The following is a 21314-nucleotide window of genomic DNA, read 5'->3' as shown; positions in this document are numbered from 1 at the left end:
CGCATAGCGCTTTAATATACCCCCCGCAGCGCATGTAGATATATATTATATATGCCCCGCACAGCTCATCTATATACATATGCCTCTGAAGCGCTATTAATGACTAATGCAGTGGTTTCCAACTTGCGGACCTCCAGATGTTTCTAAACTACAACTCCCAGCATGCCTGGACAGCCGTTGGCTGTCCGGGCATTCTGGGAGTTGTAGTTTTGCAACATCTGCAGGTCCGCAGGTTGGAGACCACTGCACTTCAGAGGCATATGTATATAGAAGCGAAGTGGGGACCAGACATATAGCGTTATCTGGTCCCCACTTCGCTTCTATACACAATCCTCAGCAAACACCAGAGCTGCCCCATCGCTTCCCCCATCCCTGGTGTTATAATTGCCTGTTGCTGGGGCCCGGGGTCTGCGATCATTCTGGCATCCGCGCTGTTGCTGTGCGCTGTCACTGTGTGCACTGACGGTGACATCACGACATGCGTTGGGGACGTCACTCGTCAGTGCGCACAGTGACAGCGCACAGCAACAGCACGGATGCCAGAATGATCGCGGACCCCGGGCCCCAGCAACAGGTAATTATAACACCAGGGATGGGGGAGGCGATGGGGCAGCTCTGGTGTTTGCTGAGGATTGTGTATAGAAGTGGGGACCAGATAACGCTATATGTCTGGTCCCCACTTCGCTTCTATATACATATGCCTCGGAAGCGCAGTGGTCTCCAACCTGCCAACAGCTGTCCGGGCATGCTGGGAGTTGTAGTTTTGAAACATCTGGAGGTCCGCAAGTTGGAGACCACTGCATTAGTCATTAATAGCGCTTCAGAGGCATATGTATATAGATGGGCTGTGCGGGGCATATATAATATATATCTACATGCGCTGCAGGGGGTATATAATAGCTCTATGCGGGGGGATATATATATATATATATATATATATATGTACACATGCGCTGCGGGGGGTATATAATAGCGCTATGCGTGGGGGATATATATATATATCACATGCGCTGCGGGGGGCATAACATATAGCGCAGCAGGGGGCAAGATATATATAGAAACTGGGGGGACATATACAAAACCCCCCAGCGATTCTATATATCTTTCCCCACCGCAGCTCGCAGGGATCCCTGATTGGCTCCTCAGTACCGGCCATTCAGGGATCCCAGCGGGGAATTTGAAAATGGAAGTAAAACCCATCGTACATTGCTGGGGAGCGGACCATGCCGCCCGCTCCCGAGCTTAATAACTTTTGATCGGATCGGGTCTCAGAAGTGAGACCCAATGCAATCAACCCCTTAGCCCCTGTACTACTACCCCCAACATGGAACAGACCCTGTTCCATGATGGGGGTAGGATTCACTCGGTTTTCAGTAATTTCCAGACAGCTCAGAGCTGTCGGATTTTAGTGAAGGAAAATTCACAGGTTTTCCTGTGAGTTTTTCATTATACTCCAAGTGTTTTTTCTTTTTTGTCTGGAACACGCCCCTTTTGTGATAACCACACCCATTTTGACGGGTTTAAAAAACACTCTGAGTGATGATATCTTTTGTCGGGTTGTGCGACCAAATTTGTGTCGCATGGGCTATGCGACACAAATTTGGTCGCACAACCCGACAAAAAAAGTCGGGTTGACATTAGTAAATGAGGGCTAATGTATGTGTGTGTGTATGTGTGTATGTTCCACAAAAACTTCCAAACGGCTAAAGATATTAACATAAAACTTGGCACACATGTTACTTATATGTCAACAACAAACATAAGATAGGTAATTTAACCCTTACTCACCCCCATTTGCCAGGGGTGGGGTTTATGTTTAAAGTCCTATACAAGTCTATGGGAAATACATGTTACTGCATAACTTCCAAAATAATAATAATAAAATATAGGATAGTTAACTTAACCCTTAACTACCCCCATTTGTGAGGGTTGGGTTTTTTGTTTAAAGTCTCATGCAAACCAATGGGAAATGTATGTTCTCACATAACTTCTGTACGGCTGGAGATATTTCAATACCTGGTACACATATTATGGGTCAGGATATGAGGACGGGATAGGAGGTCAAAATAGGAGGTTGAGATTGGAGGTCAAGATAGGAGGACGGCATGGTCGGGATAGGAGGTTGAGATAGGAGGTCGAGTTAGGAGGTTGAGTTAGGAGGTCGGGATATGAGGACGGATAGGAGGACGGGATAGGAGGACGGGATAGGAGGACGGGATAGGAGGACGGGATAGGAGGACGGGATATGAGGATGGGATAGGAGGTCGAAATAGGAGGACGGGATAGGAGGACGAAATAGGAGGACGGGATAGGAGGTTGAGATAGGAGAATGGGATAGGATGACGGGATAGGAGGTCGAGATAGGAGGATGGCATAGGAGGTTGAGATAGGAGGACAGGATAGGAGGTCGGGATAGGAGGTCGGGATATGAGGACGGGATAGGAGGACGGCATAAGAGGTCGGGATAGGAGGTCGGGATAGGAGGACAGGATAGGAGGTCTGGGTATGAGGACAGGATAGGAGGACTGATATGAGGACGGTATATGGGGTTGGGATATGACAACAATATATGGGGATGGGATATGAAGTCCAAAGCTTCCTCCTTTGTTGATTTTTCTCCCCAACAAGGATGAGGAAGGAAAAACCGGGCAACGCCGGGTACTCAGCTAGTATATCATAAATAAGAAGAGATAGCTGTTTTTTTTTTCTTTGGCAGACCAAGTCTGTTTATCCACTACATCGATGGCCTTCCTTTTGATTTGCTGTTACTGGGTATACAGTATGTCTGACAAGAAGTGGCTTCCTCTATTGGTAACAGCTGAGGGTGGTGGGTTAGGGAACTTGGATCCAAGCGAATTAGTTGACCTCCTTAAAGGGGTACTCTCTTGGAAAACAAATATTTTCAAATCAACTAGTACCAGAAAGTTAAACAGATTTGTAAATTACTTATATTTTTCCTGTCTTATCAAAGTGCTCTCTGCTGCCACTTCTGTCTGCATCAGGAACTGTCCAGTTCTGAAGAGGTTTGCTTTGGGGATTTTCTCCTGTTCTGGACAGTTTCTGACATGGACAGAGGTGTCAGCAGAGAACATTGTGGTCAGACTAGAAAAAACGACACAACTTTCTGTAAACCATGCAACAGCTGATAAGTACTGGAAGGATCAATATTTTTAAATAGAAGTAATTTACAAATCTGTTTAACTTTCTGGCACCAGTTAATTTGAAAACATTTGTTTTCCTCTGGAGTACCCCTTTAATGGTTTTCCTTTAAAAAGTTGTTTACTAGTTAAAGGGATTATCCATCGACATAAGAAGCACATTCTTTGCTGTTGGTAATGTTAAAGCAACATGGTTTTGCCTCCATACAATGATCACAATGCAAGACCAGGTCCAGCAACACAGTTCACCTCCTATATGTGGGAAGAGAAGTAACAGGGAGTGGACAGAGAAAATGCTTTTTACGTTGTGGGACAGCTTCTTTAATAAATATGATAAATAATACTAAACTATGAAATGTAAGGTTAGGTAATTCTGATTGATTTACCAATGTTGAACTTAAAGAAGTAATTTTTATTAAGAAATCTGCACGGCCTTGAAGAAGACATATAACAACGTAGACCCACCTTCCTCTCTGATCATGCGTCTGCTCTGGTGAGGCCTGTCTCAGCTGATGATTGGCTGAGAGAGAAATACATGCACTGACCCCAAACACAAAAAATGCTGCGCAATGGGACTAGCTGTGCAACTGGGAGATTAGGGAGGAAGGTAAGTCCATGTTTTTTTTTGTATTCTCCTAGGCTAAGCACATTTTTAAATATAAACTACAGCTCGGAATACCCCTTTAAACTTTTATTTGTATTGGAATTGTTATTATTCCTGGTTTTGCTGTTTGCTTCTGGTATTTGAGTCTATAACAGTTTATGAAAAGATAACATGCCCTTTACGCATGTCTGAGATAGAATAGACTATGAAATGTTAGCTGTATATGCCATTCAGTTACTCACCAATGATAACAGTTCTGTTTGGATGATATTGGTGAGAATTTCATCGACACAATCATGCACCGCCGCCCGTACTAGATGGTCATCCACAAAACCTCTCACCATCCTCCTCAGTACATGAGCAGATAGATCTCTCAGGATTTCAATGAGCAGTTCATCCAGAATAGACATTGAGAGGGACCCAGCTGACCTTCCGTAATCACTATGGTGAAGAAAAGAACTCAACTTTCTATGGGTATGATCAACATACAGTTTGTGTAACAATTTTTCATGCAGCACCACTACATGGGAAATGAAGCATTACACTGTTCTCATTGAAATCAATAGTCTGTCTGTTAGAGGAAAGGCATGCCAGGACCTTCAGGAAACAAAAACATTTGCTGCTAATTTCTTTCCATGTTTTCAGACCCCAATCTTTTAGGTCAGTATCCCCTTCATATATCAGTAGCTAAACAGCGGCCCAGAATTTAAGGAACCTCTCCAAGTGTAAGCAAAATAGAATGCAACACGTCAGAAGCCAGAATCCACCAGGGCAATTTTGGCCTTTAATGGATAACTTATATTTACAGTAGCTGTTAAATATTGTAGATGTCCTATTAGCTTCTGATGCAACTGCATGGTATCTGGAGGCACATTCTTAAACCTTGTATTAGTTGCCATTTTTCTTTGATGGTACAATTCAATTTAATCTACACAATCCTCTGCAGTCTACACCCTGGACTTCATCCATGTAACTGATGGTCAGATTTGTGCTACAGATGTTCTGAGCTCACAGATGTTTGCTTTAGTTCCCAACACTGATAACTGTCTCTGATGCCTCACTCTGATAAGTGACTCTGATAAGTGACTCTGATGCCTTATTGTGGTAAGTGACTCTGACATGTGACTCTGATGCCTTGCTGTGGTAAGTGACTCTGACATGTGACTCTGATGCCTTACTGTGGTAAGTGACTGACTTATGACTGATTCTTCACTCTGATAAGTGACTCTGATGCTTTACTGTGGTAAGTGACTCTGACATGTGACTCTGATGCCTTACTGTGGTAAGTGACTCTGACATGTGACTCTGATGCATACTGTGGTAAGTGACTGACTTATGACTGATGCTTCACTCTGATAAGTGACTCTGATGCTTTACTGTGGTAAGTGATTCTGACATCTGACTCTGATGCTTCACTCTGACATATGACTAGTCAGTTATTATGCTCACATAAAGCTTCTTATTTCTTATTTTTTGTTTCTATTTTCTGCACATTTTCTAGCATATACTGTTTTTTAATTAACTTAGATTAGGCCCAGTCCCCAATATAAATTGTCACGATACGGCTGGCAGGAGGTGGATCCTCTGTGCCAGAGAGGGATTGGCGTGGACCGTGCTAGTGGACCGGTTCTAAGTTACTACTGGTATTCAACAGAGCCCGCCGCAAAGCGGGATGGTCTTGCAGCGGCGGTAGTAACCAGGTCGTATCCACTAGCAACGGCTCAACCTCTCTGACTGCTGAAGATAGGCGCGGTACAAGGGAGTAGACAAGAGCAAGGTCGGACGTAGCAGAAGGTCGGGGCAGGCAGCAAGGATCGTAGTCAGGGGCAACGGCAGGAGGTCTGGAACACAGGCTAGGAACACACTAGGAAACGCTTTCACTGGCACAATGGCAACAAGATCCGGCGAGGGAGTGCAGGGGAAGTGAGGTATAAATAGGGAGTGCACAGGTGAACACACTGATTGAACCAACTGCGCCAATCAGCGGCGCAGTGGCCCTTTAAATCGCAGAGACCCGTCGCGCGCGCGCCCTAGGGAGCGGGGCCGCGCGCGCCGGGACAGGACCGACGTAGAGCGAGTCAGGTACGGGAGCCGGGGTGCGCATCGCGAGCAGGCGCCACCCGCATCGCGAATCGCATCCCGGCTGGGAGAGGAATCGCAGCGCACCCGGTCAGCAAATCTGACCGGGGCGCTGCAGTTGCGAGGATGTTGCGAGCGCTCCGGGGAGGAGCGGGGACCCGGAGCGCTCGGCGTAACAGTACCCCCCCCCCTTGGGTCTCCCCCTCTTCTTGGAACCTGAGAACCTGAGGACCAGACTTTTGTCTAGGATGTTGTCCTCAGGTTCCCAGGATCTCTCTTCTGGACCACAGCCCTCCCAATCAACCAAAAAATTTTTTTTCCCTCTGACCGTCTTGGAGGCCAGTATCTCCTTCACGGAGAAGATGTCAGAAGAGCCGGAAACAGGAGTGGGAGAAACTAGTTTGGGAGAGAAACGGTTGATGATGAGAGGTTTAAGGAGAGAGACATGGAAGGCATTGGGAATACGAAGAGAAGGAGGAAGAAGGAGTTTGTAAGAGACAGGATTAATCTGGCACAAGACTTTGAAAGGACCAAGATAGCGTGGTCCCAGTTTGTAACTGGGGACACGAAAGCGGACATATTTAGCGGAGAGCCATACCTTGTCTCCGGGAGCAAAAATGGGGGTAATTCTTCTTTTCTTATCGGCAAACCTTTTCATGCGAGATGAAGCCTGTAAAAGAGAACTTTGGGTCTCTTTCCATATGGTGGAAAGATCACGAGTCACTTCATCCACAGCGGGCAAACCAGAGGGCAAGGGAGTAGGGAGGGGGGGAAGAGGGTGACGGCCGTACACCACGAAAAATGGGGATTTAGCAGAAGATTCAGAGACTCTGAAGTTGTATGAGAATTCGGCCCATGGTAGAAGATCTGCCCAGTCATCCTGGCGGGAGGAAACAAAATGCCGTAAATAGTCACCCAGAACCTGGTTAATTCTTTCAACTTGCCCATTGGATTGAGGATGATAAGCAGAAGAGAAGTTTAATTTAATCTTGAGTTGTTTACAGAGGGCCCTCCAGAATTTTGACACGAATTGGACGCCTCTATCCGAGACGATCTGCGTGGGCAAACCGTGAAGACGAAAAATGTGTACAAAAAATTGTTTAGCCAACTGAGGCGCTGAAGGAAGACCAGGAAGAGGAATAAAATGTGCCATCTTGGAAAATCGATCAACGACCACCCAAACAACAGTGTTGCCACGGGATGGGGGTAGGTCTGTAATAAAGTCCATACCAATCAGAGACCAAGGCTGTTCGGGGACAGGCAGAGGATGAAGGAGACCAGCAGGCTTCTGGCGAGGAGTCTTATCCCGGGCACAGACAGTACAGGCCCGCACAAAATCAACAACATCCGTCTCCAGAGTCGGCCACCAATAGAAAAGAGAGATGAGTTGCAAGGACTTTTTGATGCCCGCATGGCCTGCGAGGTGGGAGGAGTGACCCCATTTGAGAATCCCGAGACGTTGGCGTGGAGAAACAAAGGTCTTCCCTGGAGGAGTTTGCCTGATGGAGGCTGGAGAAGTGGAAATCAGACAGTCAGGAGGAATGATGTGTTGCGGAGAGACTTCTACTTCCGAGGCATCCGAGGAACGAGAGAGAGCATCGGCCCTAATGTTCTTGTCGGCAGGGCGAAAATGAATTTCAAAGTTAAAACGGGCAAAGAACAACGACCACCTGGCCTGGCGAGGATTCAGCCGTTGGGCAGACTGGAGATAGGAGAGATTTTTGTGATCGGTGTAAATGATAACTGGAAATTTTGATCCCTCCAGAAGATGCCTCCATTCCTCAAGTGCCAATTTAATGGCCAGTAGTTCTCGATCCCCGATGGAGTAGTTCCTCTCCGCCGGAGAGAAGGTCCTAGAAAAAAACCTACAAGTAACAGCATGCCCGGAAGGATTTTTTTGTAGAAGGACCGTTCCAGCTCCCACTGAGGAGGCATCAACCTCCAATAGGAAGGGTTTAGATGGGTCAGGTCTGGAGAGCACGGGAGCAGAAGAAAAGGCAGACTTGAGCCGTTTAAATGCGTCTTCCGCTTGGGGAGACCAGGACTTAGGATTGGCATTCTTCTTGGTTAAAGCCACGATAGGAGCCACAATAGTGGAAAAATGTGGAATGAATTGTCTGTAATAATTGGCGAACCCCAAAAAACGTTGGATGGCACGGAGTCCGGAGGGACGTGGCCAATCTAAGACGGCAGATGTTACGCCGAGCGGTCCGGGTCCCTGCTCCTCCCCGGAGCGCTCACGGCGTCTCTCTCCCTGCAGCGCCTCGGTCAGTCCCGCTGACCGGGAGCGCTGCACTGACATGGCCGTCGGGGATGCGATTCGCACAGCGGGACGCGCCCGCTCGCGAATCGCATCCCAAGTCACTTACCCGTCCCGGTCCCCTGCTGTCATGTGCTGGCGCGCGCGGCTCCGCTCTCTAGGGCGCGCGCGCGCCAGCTCTCTGAGACTTAAAGGGCCAGTGCACCAATGATTGGTGCCTGGCCCAATTAGCTTAATTGGCTTCCACCTGCTCCCTGGCTATATCTGCTCACTTCCCCTGCACTCCCTTGCCGGATCTTGTTGCCTTGTGCCAGTGAAAGCGTTTAGTGTTGTCCAAGCCTGTGTTACCTGAACTCCTGCTATCCACCTTGACTACGAACCTTGCCGCCTGCCCCGACCTTCTGCTACGTCTGACCTTGCCTCTGCCTAGTCCTTCTGTCCCACGCCTTCTCAGCAGTCAGCGAGGTTGAGCCGTTGCTAGTGGATACGACCTGGTTTCTACTGCCGCAGCAAGACCATCCCGCTTTGCGGCGGGCTCTGGTGAACACCAGTAGCCTCTTAGAACCGGTCCACCAGCAGGGTCCACGCCAATCCCTCGCTGACACAGTGGATCCACAACCTGTAAGCCGAATCGTGACAGTAGATCCGGCCATGGATCCTGCTGAGGTGCCGCTGCCAAGTCTCGCTGACCTTCCCACGGTGGTCGCTCAGCAATCGCAGCAGATTGCCCAACAAGGACAGCAGCTGTCGCAGTTGACCGCCATGTTACAGCAACTTCTGCCTCTGCTACAGCAGCAACCATCTCCTCCGCCAGCTCCTGCACCTCCTCCGCAGCGAGTGGCCGCTCCTAGCCACCGCTTGTCCCTGCCGGACAAATTTGATGGGGACTCTAGACTCTGCCGTGGATTTTTGTCTCAATGTTCCCTGCATATGGAGATGTAGTCGGACTTGTTTCCTACAGAACGGTCTAAGGTGGCGTTCGTAGTGAGCCTTCTTTCAGGAAAGGCCTTGTCTTGGGCCACACCGCTCTGGGACCGCAATGATCCTGCCACAGCCACAGTCCAGTCCTTCTTCGCTGAAGTCCGTAGTGTCTTCGAGGAACCAGCCCGAGCTTCTTCTGCCGAGACTGCCCTGCTGAACCTGGTCCAGGGTAATTCTTCAGTGGGCGAGTACGCCATCCAATTTCGTACTCTTTCTTCCGAATTATCATGGAATAACGAGGCTCTCTGCGCGACCTTTAAAAAAGGCCTATCCAGTAGCATCAAGGATGTGTTGGCCGCACAAGAGATTCCTGCCAACCTGCAAGAACTTATCTATTTGGCCACACGCATTGACATGCGTTTTTCTGAGAGACATCAGGAGCTCCGCCAGGAAAAAGACTTAGATCTCTGGGCACCTCTCCCACAGTATCCTTTGCAATCTACGCCTGGGCCTCCCGCCGAGGAGGCCATTCAAGTGGATCGGTCCCGCCTGACCCAGGAAGAGAGGAATCGCCGTAGGGAAGAAAATCTTTGTCTGTACTGTGCCAGTACCGAGCATTTCTTGGTGGATTGCCCTATTCGTCCTCCACGTCTAGGAAACGCACGCACGCGCCCAGCTCACGTCGGTGTGGCGTCTCTTGGTTCAAAATCTGCTTCTCCACGTCTCACGGTGCCCGTGCGGATCTCTCCTTCTGCCAACTTCTCCCTCTCAGCCGTGGCCTGCTTGGACTCTGGTGCCTCTGGGAATTTTATTTTGGAGTCTTTGGTGAATAAATTCTGCATCCCGGTGACCCGTCTCGTCAAGCCGCTCTACATTTCCGCGGTCAACGGAGTCAGATTGGATTGCACCGTGCGTTACCGCACAAAACCCCTCTTAATGTGTATTGGACCCCATCACGAAAGGATTGAATTCTTCGTTCTTCCCAACTGTACCTCTGAGGTCCTCCTCGGTCTGCCATGGCTCCGGCTTCATTCTCCCACCCTTGACTGGACCACCGGGGAGATCAAGAACTGGGACTCTGCTTGCCATAAGAAATGCCTCTCCCCCCCTCCCAGTCCCGTCAGGCAAGCCTCAGTGCCTCCTCATGGCCCCCGTCCTGGTGAGACACTGCCCCGTGCCAGGCTTCACCCTCTGCCCTCCCTCCCCATTCCCACTCCTGCTGTACTGCCTGCCTTTGAGGAAACCCTCCATTCACTCCCGGTGTCCTCGTCCCAGGTAAAGCAGTTGTCGGACAAAAAGGGGGAGACCTAAGGGGGGGGGGTACTGTTACGCCGAGCGCTCCGGGTCCCTGCTCCTCCCCGGAGCGCTCACGGCGTCTCTCTCCCTGCAGCGCCCCGGTCAGTCCCGCTGACCGGGAGTGCTGCACTGACATGGCCGTCGGGGATGCGATTCGCACAGCGGGACGCGCCCGCTCGCGAATCGCATCCCAAGTCACTTACCCGTCCCGGTCCCCTGCTGTCATGTGCTGGCGTGCGCGGCTCCGCTCTCTAGGGCGCGCGCGCGCCAGCTCTCTGAGACTTAAAGGGCCAGTGCACCAATGATTGGTGCCTGGCCCAATTAGCTTAATTGGCTTCCACCTGCTCCCTGGCTATATCTGCTCACTTCCCCTGCACTCCCTTGCCGGATCTTGTTGCCTTGTGCCAGTGAAAGTGTTTAGTGTTGTCCAAGCCTGTGTTACCTGAACTCCTGCTATCCACCTTGACTATGAACCTTGCCGCCTGCCCCGACCTTCTGCTACGTCTGACCTTGCCTCTGCCTAGTCCTTCTGTCCCACGCCTTCTCAGCAGTCAGCGAGGTTGAGCCGTTGCTAGTGGATACGACCGTGTTTCTACTGCCGCAGCAAGACCATCCCGCTTTGCGGCGGGCTCTGGTGAACACCAGTAGCCTCTTAGAACCGGTCCACCAGCACGGTCCACGCCAATCCCTCGCTGACACAGTGGATCCACAACCTGTAAGCCGAATCGTGACAGCAGAGAGTTTATCTGGGTCCATTTGTAGTCCCTGGCCAGAGACCAAGTATCCTAGGAAAGGAAGAGATTGACATTCAAACAGACATTTCTCCATTTTAGCATAAAGTTGATTGTCTCGCAGTCTCTGAAGAACCATGCGGACATGCTGGCGGTGTTCTTCTAAGTTGGCAGAAAAAATCTGAATATCGTCCAGATACACAACAACACAGGAATACAAGAGATCACGAAAAATTTCATTAACAAAGTCTTGGAAGACGGCAGGGGCGTTGCACAAGCCAAAGGGCATGACCAGATACTTAAAGTGTCCATCTCTGGTGTTAAATGCGGTTTTCCATTCGTCCCCCTCCCTGATGCGGATGAGATTATAAGCACCTCTTAAGTCCAGTTTGGTAAAGATGTGGGCACCTTGAAGGCGATCAAAGAGTTCTGAGATAAGAGGTAGGGGGTAGCGGTTCTTTACCGTGATTTTATTAAGTCCGCGGTAGTCAATGCAAGGATGTAGGGAGCCATCTTTTTTGGACACAAAGAAAAATCCAGCTCCGGCAGGAGAGGAGGATTTGCGGATAAACCCTTTTTTTAAATTTTCCTGGATGTATTCAGACATAGCAAGAGTCTCTGGGGCGGACAGAGGATAAATTCTGCCCCGGGGTGGAGTAGTGCCCGGGAGGAGGTCAATAGGACAGTCATAAGGCCTGTGAGGAGGTAAAGTCTCAGCTTGCTTTTTGCAAAATACGTCAGCATAGTCCATATAAGCCTTAGGGAGACCGGTTACAGGGGGAACCACAGGGTCACGGCAGGGAGTACTGGGAACCGGTTTAAGACAGTCCTTGAAACAAGAAGTACCCCAGCTCTTGATCTCTCCTGTGGACCAATCAAGGGTTGGGGAATGGCGTTGAAGCCACGGTAGTCCAAGGAGAATTTCGGAAGTGCAATTGGAGAGGACCAAAAACTCAATTTTTTCGTGATGAGGTCCGATGCACATTAGGAGGGGTTCCGTGCGGTAACGCACGGTACAGTCCAATCTTTCATTGTTAACACAATTGATGTAGAGGGGTCTGGCGAGACTGATCACCGGGATGTTGAACCTGTTGATGAGAGAGGCCAAAATAAAATTTCCTGCAGATCCGGAATCCAAGAAGGCCATAGTAGAGAAGGAGAAGGTAGAGGCAGATATCCGCACAGGCACAGTAAGGCGTGGAGAAGCAGAGTTGACATCAAGAACTGTCTCACCTTTGTGCGGAGTCAGCGTACGTCTTTCCAGGCGGGGAGGACGGATAGGACAATCCTTCAGGAAGTGTTCGGTACCGGCACAGTACAGGCATACATGCGGCGTCGTGTCCTCTCTTGAGGTGTCAAGCGAGACCGGTCAACTTGCATAGCCTCCACGGCGGGAGGCACAGGAACGGATTGCAGAGGACCAGAGGAGAGAGGAGCCGGGGAGAAAAAACGCCTCGTGCGAACAAAGTCCATATCCTGGCGGAGCTCCTGACGCCTTTCGGAAAAACGCATGTCAATGCGAGTGGCTAGATGAATGAGTTCATGCAGGTTAGCAGGAATTTCTCGTGCGGCCAGAACATCTTTAATGTTGCTGGATAGGCCTTTTTTAAAGGTCGCGCAGAGGGCCTCATTATTCCAGGATAATTCGGAAGCAAGAGTACGGAATTGGATGGCGTACTCGCCAACGGAAGAATTACCCTGGACCAGGTTCAGCAGGGCAGTCTCAGCAGAAGAGGCTCGGGCAGGTTCCTCAAAGACACTTCGAATTTCCGAGAAGAAGGAGTGTACAGAGGCAGTGACGGGGTCATTGCGGTCCCAGAGCGGTGTGGCCCATGACAGAGCTTTCCCAGACAGAAGGCTGACTACGAAAGCCACCTTAGACCTTTCAGTAGGAAACTGGTCCGACATCATCTCCAAGTGCAGGGAACATTGTGAAAGAAAGCCACGGCAAAACTTAGAGTCCCCATCAAATTTATCCGGCAAGGATAGTCGTAAGCCGGAAGCGGCCATTCGCTGCGGAGGAGGTGCAGGAGCTGGCGGAGGAGATGATTGCTGAAGCTGTGGTAGTAGTTGCTGTAGCATCACGGTCAGTTGAGACAGCTGGTGGCCTTGTTGCGCTATCTGTTGCGACTGCTGGGCAACCACCGTGGTGAGGTCGGCGACAGCTGGCAGTGGAACTTCAGCGGGATCCATGGCCGGATCTACTGTCACGATACGGCTGGCAGGAGGTGGATCCTCTGTGCCAGAGAGGGATTGGCGTGGACCGTGCTAGTGGACCGGTTCTAAGTTACTACTGGTATTCACCAGAGCCCGCCGCAAAGCGGGATGGTCTTGCAGCGGCGGTAGTAACCAGGTCGTATCCACTAGCAACGGCTCAACCTCTCTGACTGCTGAAGATAGGCGCGGTACAAGGGAGTAGACAAGAGCAAGGTCGGACGTAGCAGAAGGTCGGGGCAGGCAGCAAGGATCGTAGTCAGGGGCAACGGCAGGAGGTCTGGAACACAGGCTAGGAACACACTAGGAAACGCTTTCACTGGCACAATGGCAACAAGATCCGGCGAGGGAGTGCAGGGGAAGTGAGGTATAAATAGGGAGTGCACAGGTGAACACACTGATTGAACCAACTGCGCCAATCAGCGGCGCAGTGGCCCTTTAAATCGCAGAGACCCGGCGCGCGCGCGCCCTAGGGAGCGGGGCCGCGCGCGCCGGGACAGGACCGACGGAGAGCGAGTCAGGTACGGGAGCCGGGGTGCGCATCGCGAGCGGGCGCCACCCGCATCGCGAATCGCATCCCGGCTGGGAGAGGATTCGCAGCGCACCCGGTCAGCAGATCTGACCGGGGCGCTGCAGTTGCGAGGATGTTGCGAGCGCTCCGGGGAGGAGCGGGGACCCGGAGCGCTCGGCGTAACATAAATGTTTTTACAAACACTTAAAGGCTCTTTGCAAAAAAGGAAGGAAAATCCCATTTCACTGCTGCAACAGCTACATATTTAGGTGTTTATATTATTCATTTTTTAAGGAAACCTGTTACCAAATTGTACCTTACAACTGTTGGCAATACATCATATAGGGTAAAATAGGGTCCGCCTGTCTATACTCTATATTGTAGAAAAGTAGTTGAAACCAATGGGAAGCTGCTGCAAGCAAATTTCACTCATAATATCCTCTTGGAAATTTTAAACGGAATGTCCGTAGCTTGTATGAACCCTAATAAAGCCCGGCTTTTAATGCTCGGCTATATTCACATCTGTGTCATTTTATGTTGCTAATTTCTATTGTTTTTGATAAGAAAAAAATTGCTGCACGCAACATTATGTTTCCCATTATGAAAGGTAACCACAGCGCAGATATGAACAAAATCTAGTGTAATTTAGCAATATGTTCCACCATATGCCTTTTACAGCTTGTCACCAGACCACATTCATCAGGATGACAACCATAACATGGGAGTGGCAGCAGATAGGGAAGTAAGCAATGTTTCAGGGCAGGGGAATTGTATTTTATAGCCGGTTTCTTGTTTTCTCTGTAAACCCAGGGCCGCATAAAGTAGTACTAGCTGTATTGCCCTGATGGTGTCCCTGGCTAAACTTCAAAATAAACATGAAAATTAATAATAAATAGCACATACAATATAAGTAGAAGCTAAGAAGTAGACATTAAAAATAAATAAAATTAACACGTAAATATGTTCTATGCTGTAGTGAAAAGTATGTCAAGTATTAGAGTTAGGTATCGGGGTAAAGTAGCAGATTCAGATGTCATGGGCAAGTACCAGGGTCAGGGGTCAGAGTTAAGAATCTGTGTCAGGTATTAGAGTTAGATGTCAGAGTCAAGTATCGGACTCATGTATTGTCTGGTAACAGGATCATGTAACAGAGTTTGATATCTGACTCAAGCATCTGGGTAAGGTATCAGTGTAAGGTATCAAAATAAGTTATCGAAGTGAGTAAATTGTCTTATACTTACATTAAACTGATGTAAGATGGACAATGTTAGGAGTTATGTTTGATCATGTGTATCCAGTCCACATCAAAGGGGGGTTCCTGACATTTTTTTTAAATGGCTAGTTAGCATGGAATAGCAGGACTAAAAGAAGATATACTCACCCTTGTTTGTTCTCCTTCCTCTGCTGTATTCACCCCAAAGTGTACGGCAGAAATGCCCCAGTGACATAACCATACCCTGTGCATGGCCGCTGCAGCCAATTTATGGCCTCAGCGATCACATGCACATGTCACAGTCTGAAAACTGGCATAAATATTGGCAAGTAGAACCTGGTGTTCTTGAATAGAAGAATCTAAAATTTCCACTAATATAGTACAAAAGAACATCACTTTGTATACATACTCTGATTTCCAATGTCTTGTTTTCTTGCCATTATATTTCTTCTTTGACATCTGAGGGTTTTAACATAAAAGAAGAAAAAAAAAACATGAATATAAGTAATAGTCACATAAGTAAGTAAAAACACATGGCTTTTTTTCAAGAATTACATAGTTATGACAGGTAAGCCTTTCTGTCTTTATTTTGACCAGCTCCTAGTGTGGTCACACAGTTGTCACTCTGCTGAAATAAACCTTTCTAGGGTCGGGTCACAAACAGCACATCTGCAGCATGTTTGGCGTTGCGGATGCGCTACCGGCAGTCACAGAGCGACTGAAGAGCGAGTTCCCTGCTGCGGGCAGGTAGCGCTGTTTGTCAGCTAGTGACTGCTGTCGGAAATCTGCCGCTATGAGCGCACACACAGAGCTACAGGGAGCAGAGAGCTTGCTCTGCAGTCACTCTGTGTATTTGATGTGCTGTGTGTGTGACCCTACCCTACACTTTAGTTAAAATGTAATTTCATTAGCAGGCGTAAACTGTAGTAAATTCTGAGCGCTGGGAGGCCACAACCCCTTCACACAAAGTCATGCCTATCAGAATCAAGACCCACAAGGCGATTTGCACAAAATATTGCAGCTTAATCTGCACCTGGCGCAGAGCCCCCCATAGTGTTAAGTACAGTATACAGTTTCTTGAAATGTCATGGGCACATTTGGCTTTGGGGTTGGTCTGTAACACATGGCTCTCCTTATCCACTGTCCAATTAGAAAGGGGTCAGATTGTATTGGTGAGAAAAAAAAGCAAACTGTAGGGGGACTACAGCCTGCTTTTATTCTCTCCAATATAATCTAACCCCATTCTAATTGATCACCCATTTTTTTCTAATTTTTTCTTCCTTCCTATTGTTTAAATAGTCTATCACTCTGTTTTTCCCCAAACACGCAGAACAATTTATCATCAGTGCAGATTATTGTGCAATGTGAAATCGGCTGCATAAGTGTGTGATTTTTCCAGTTGTTTAAATGGCAAAATGCCCCTCGTGCAAAAAACTGTGAAAAGCTCAAACACAATGCACAAGTCTGTCACTGGGGTTCATTTGCACTAAGATTTACACATAAATACTTAATTTACCTCATCAGTCAGAATTTACACACCACACCCCTGTAAGAACACAGCAAGAAAAAGGAATAAGCCAGTAGAGATCTCATGAAAATAGAGCAACATGAGATAATAACTACCTCACATGTCAATGCACAAAACAAAAACCTGCAGAGCATGCAGTTTTGCGGGTGCACGCCAGTTGATAACCTCTCCCCATAAATTTATGCAAGAGAATTTATATCCCAATGGAAAATCAGTCCAATGCTCAAAGAACCCAAACCCTTTTCTTTGACTTCAAGATTTAAGCCATGCATTTAACTCCTTAAAGGGGTATTTTTTTAGATCAACTGGCTCCAGAAAGTTAAACAGATTTGTAAATTATTCAATGAAGAAATGATCAGATAGCACTCACCAAGGTCGTGATTTCTTATCCTTTATTCATAAAGCATGAAAACGAAGGTGCAGTGTCAGGCAGGTGTACTGGCAAGGATGCCGGGAGCCTCCGCGTGGAGGTAACAGCTATATCGCACTTCAGTGCTTCTTCAGACCATACCCGCCCTCGGCGTGTTGCCGGTACAAATACCTGCATGACGTTATGGGAGGGGGTGGGGACTATACAATGTTAAAAAAAACATTTATGATGTGTAAAAATAAGTGAAAAATATTAAAAACAAGTCTCACGCTGGAGGACTGACAACAAATGCTAAGGTTCATATGAAAATGCTTAAATCTCAATTAACGACAGAAATTTTAAATTTACATATAAAACAAGCGCAACATATCTAGAATTCCTCGACGTACTAGTTTCTACAAGCGATGAAGAGTTGATAACCACTGGGTACAGAAAACCCACGGCAGGGAATTCCTTACTGCACTACAGTAGTTATCACCCAGAGCATATAAAATCAGCCATTCCATGTGGACAAATGTTGAGATTAAAAAGAATCAACAATACCGAGATAGGTTTAAAAAAACAAGCAATAGATCTAGCAAATAGATTATCAGCCAGAAATTACCCCAAAAAAGTATTAGAAAAAGCATATAATCGAGCGTTGACACAAAATAGAACTAATCTGTTAAAACCTAAAAATAAAAAGGAAAATAAAAAATCCGATAGATTTACATTCTCCTTTAAATACGGACCACTGGCTGATACTATAAAATCTACTATTAATAAACACTGGTTTCTGTTAAAAAAACGATCCATTACTTTCTAATTACACACAACAAAATCCTATGTCTATAGAGGATGTGCATAAGTTACAGGATGACTTGGATAGACTAAGTGTCTGGGCATCCACTTGGCAAATGAGGTTCAATGTGGATAAATGTAAAGTTATGCATCTGGGTACTAATAACCTGCGTGCATCGTATGTCTTAGGGGGGATTAAATTGGCAGAGTCACTGGTAGAGAAGGATCTGGGTGTACTTGTAGATCACAGACTACAGAATAGCATGCAATGTCAGGCTGCTGCTTCCAAAGCCGGCAGGATATTGTCATGTATAAAAAGAGGCATGGACTCAAGGGACAGGGACATAATACTCCCCCTTTATAAAGCATTGGTACGGCCTCACCTGGAATATGCTGTTCAGTTTTGGGCACCTGTCCATAAAAGGGACACTGCGAAGTTGGAAAGGGTGCAGAGACGCGCGACTAAACTAATATGGGGCATGGATCATCTTAGCTATGAGGGGCAATTAAAGGAGTTACAATTGTTTAGTCTTGAGAAGAGACGTTTAAGGGGGGATATGATAAACGTATATAAGTATATTAATGGCCCATACAAAAAATATGGAGAAAAACTGTTCCAGGTTAAACCCCCCCAAAGGACGAGGGGGCACTCCCTTCGTCTGGAGAAGAAAAAGTTTAGTCTCAAGGGGCGACACGCCTTCTTTACCGTGAGGACTGTGAATTTATGGAACGGTCTACCTCAGGAACTGGTCACAGCAGGAACAATTAACAGCTTTAAAACAGGATTAGATAAATTCATGGAACAAAATAACATTAATGCTTATGAAGAAATATAAAATCCCATCCCTTCCCCAATATCGCGCCACACCCCTACCCCTTAATTCCCCGGTTGAATTTGATGGACATATGTCTTTTTTCGACCGTACTAACTATGTAACTATGTAACTATGATTGCATTCAGGAGAACTAAAAAATTTAAGCGACACCCTGACCAACAGTAAATTTGTGCCCTCCACTAAAAAAAGTTAAAAACTGGTTACATTTAAAAGGTAAACACAAATGCGGAGGTTGCAAATGGTGTCCGCAACTGATCTGCAGTTCCTATATTAAAATAGGAGGCACTTCAGTACATTGCAAAGATTTAATTTGCTGCACAACTACTTATGTAGTCTATGGCCTGATTTGTACTTGCGGACAATTTTATATCGGAAGCACTACCAGAGCCATGCACATCAGATTCTGCGAGCATCTGTACTCATTACGTAGCAAAAAGGGGTCCCCCAGAATTATAGAACACATGTGGCAAGCACTTAATGGTAAACCACTTGATTTAAAATTCTTTGGCCTAGAAAGAGTTAATCATAAAGACGGGATGGACAGGCGCCCAAGGCAGTCTGGGCTTAAACGATAAATTAGATTTAAGCATTTTCATATGAACCTTAGCATTTGTTGTCAGTCCTCCAGCGTGAGACTTGTTTTTAATATTTTTCACTTATTTTTACACATTATATATGTTTTTTAACATTGTATAGTCCCCACCCCCTCCCATGACGTCATGCAGGTATTTTAACCGGTACGACTGTACATGGGTGACAGAGGGGTGTAGAGGGGTGTACATGGGTGACAGAGGGGTGTAGAGGGGTGTACATGGGTGACAGAGGGGTGTAGAGGCGTGTACATGGGTGACAGAGGGGTGTAGAGGAGTGTATATGGGTGACAGAGGGGTGTAGAGGAGTGTACAGAGGGGTGTAGGGAGGTGTACAAGGGTGACAGATGGGTGTAGAAGAGCGAACATGGGTGGTGACAGAGGGGTGGACAGTAGTGACAAGGTGGTAACAGAGGGGTTAACAGGGGTGACAGAGGGGTGTATAGGGGGTGGACATAGGTGACAAGGATGTGGTCAGGGGGGTGGACAATGGAGGGTGGACATGGGTGACAGGGATGGACAGGAGTGACAGAGGGTTGGATGGGGGGGTGGACATGGATGATAGGAGGGTGGACATGGGAGACAGGGGGTCGGAGGGGTGGACAAGGGTGACAAGGGGGTAAAAGAGGGACACGAGTGACAGAGGGGTGGACTGGGGTAACAAAGGGACAGATGGGTGAACAGGAGGGTGGACATGGGTGACAGGGTAGACTACGGGGGTAGACGGGGGTAAAACATGGGTGACAGGGGAGTGGACAAGGCGGACATGGATGACAGGAGGGTGGACATGAGTGACGGGATGATAGGAGGGTGGACATAGGTGAGAGGGTGGGGTGGACATGGGTGACAGTGGGTGGACATGGGTGACAGGAGGGTGAACAGGGGTGACAGGAGGGTGAACAGGGGTGACAGGGGGTGGACATGGGTGACAGGGGGGTGGACATGGGTGACAGGGGGGTGGACATGGGTGACAGGGGGGTGGACATGGGTGACAGGGGGGTGAACAGGGGTGACAGGGGGGTGAACAGGGGTGACAGGAGGGTGGACATGTTATTATAACATTATTACGGACAGTGTACACACCTGACATCCTAACTGGCCATGGTGTGGGTTGAGTATGGACTGGACTGGTGTTTCCCAACCAGGGTGCCTCCAGCTGTTGCAAAACTATAACTCCCAGCATGCCTGGACAAACTTAGGCTGTCCGGGCATGCTGGGAGTTGTAGTTTTGCAACAGCTGGAGGCACCCTGGTTGGGAAACACTGGACTGGATACTTATATCATTGAGTATATTGCTATATTTACATCCAGAGCTACCAGAGTAACACCACTTAAAGGGCCTCTGATCCTCAATGAGCCAGCAGAGCTCCAAGGGGTTTCCCAACACCACAAAATGAATGGCCATGGGTGACAGGGGGGGGCGGGGGGTAGACATGGGTGACAGGGGGGGGGTAGACATGAGTGACGGGGGGTAGACATGGGTGACAGGGGGGGTAGGACATGGGTGACAGGGATGACAGGGGGGGTGGACATGGGGGACGGGGGGGTAGGACATGGGTGACAGGGGGTAGGACATGGGTGACAGGGGGGGTAGGACATGGGTGACAGGGATGACAGGGGGGTGGACATGGGTGACAGGGGGGGTAGGACATGGGTGACAGGGATGGACAAGGAGGTAGACAAGGCGGACATGGATGACGGGGGGGGGGTGCAGAGGGTGGACCTGGGTGACGGTGGGGGTGGGGGGTTTGGACAGGGTTGAGAAGGGGTAACAGGGGGGTGGAAAGGGTACAGTACCTTCGGAAATCTCACCTCACACCAGCCCATGCAGCTTGCAGTTCCACGGCAGTCCGGCGCAAATGCAGCTCGCTCCGCCATTGGGCACCATTTTCGGCTCACTGCGCCTCAAGGGGGAGGGTCACGCAGGTCATGCAGGGGACACAGGAGGACTCTGTGTGCGCAGTGCGAACGCAGGCTTCCCTTCCCCCCTGCGCGCAGGCCGGGGCGGGACATTTGAAAAAAAATATGTCGCCAAAATCACTGCTCTAACTACACGATTTAGGTGGCCGCGAGGCCCCCTTTAGCGCGAGGCCTTAGGCGGCCGCCTATATCGCCTAATTAGAGAGCCGCCTCTGGTCTGAAGAAGCACTGAAGTGCGATACAGCTGTTACCTCCATGCGGAGGCTCCCGGCGTCCTTGCCAGTACACCTGCCTGACACTGCA

General features: G+C 48.5%; 1 protein-coding gene across 3 annotated transcripts in view; it reads right to left on the bottom strand.

Moving 5' to 3' along the window:
- The window catches only part of LOC130294081 (uncharacterized), a 97728-nt gene that overhangs the window by 28788 nt on the left and 47626 nt on the right, over positions 1-21314 (bottom strand). For all 3 annotated transcript variants that reach the window (XM_056543500.1, XM_056543501.1, XM_056543499.1), the window contains exons 7-8: positions 15397-15446; positions 4005-4203 (exon numbers count right to left, since the gene is read on the bottom strand). In XM_056543500.1, the coding sequence (XP_056399475.1) occupies positions 4005-4203; positions 15397-15446 (249 nt within the window). The remainder of the gene's footprint in view (positions 1-4004; positions 4204-15396; positions 15447-21314) is intronic.

Source organism: Hyla sarda, chromosome 10, assembly GCF_029499605.1.
Source record: "Hyla sarda isolate aHylSar1 chromosome 10, aHylSar1.hap1, whole genome shotgun sequence".
Lineage (NCBI taxonomy): Eukaryota > Metazoa > Chordata > Amphibia > Anura > Hylidae > Hyla > Hyla sarda.
Note: the sequence above shows the minus strand (reverse complement) of the source record. Positions and strands in the feature narration are given on the sequence as shown.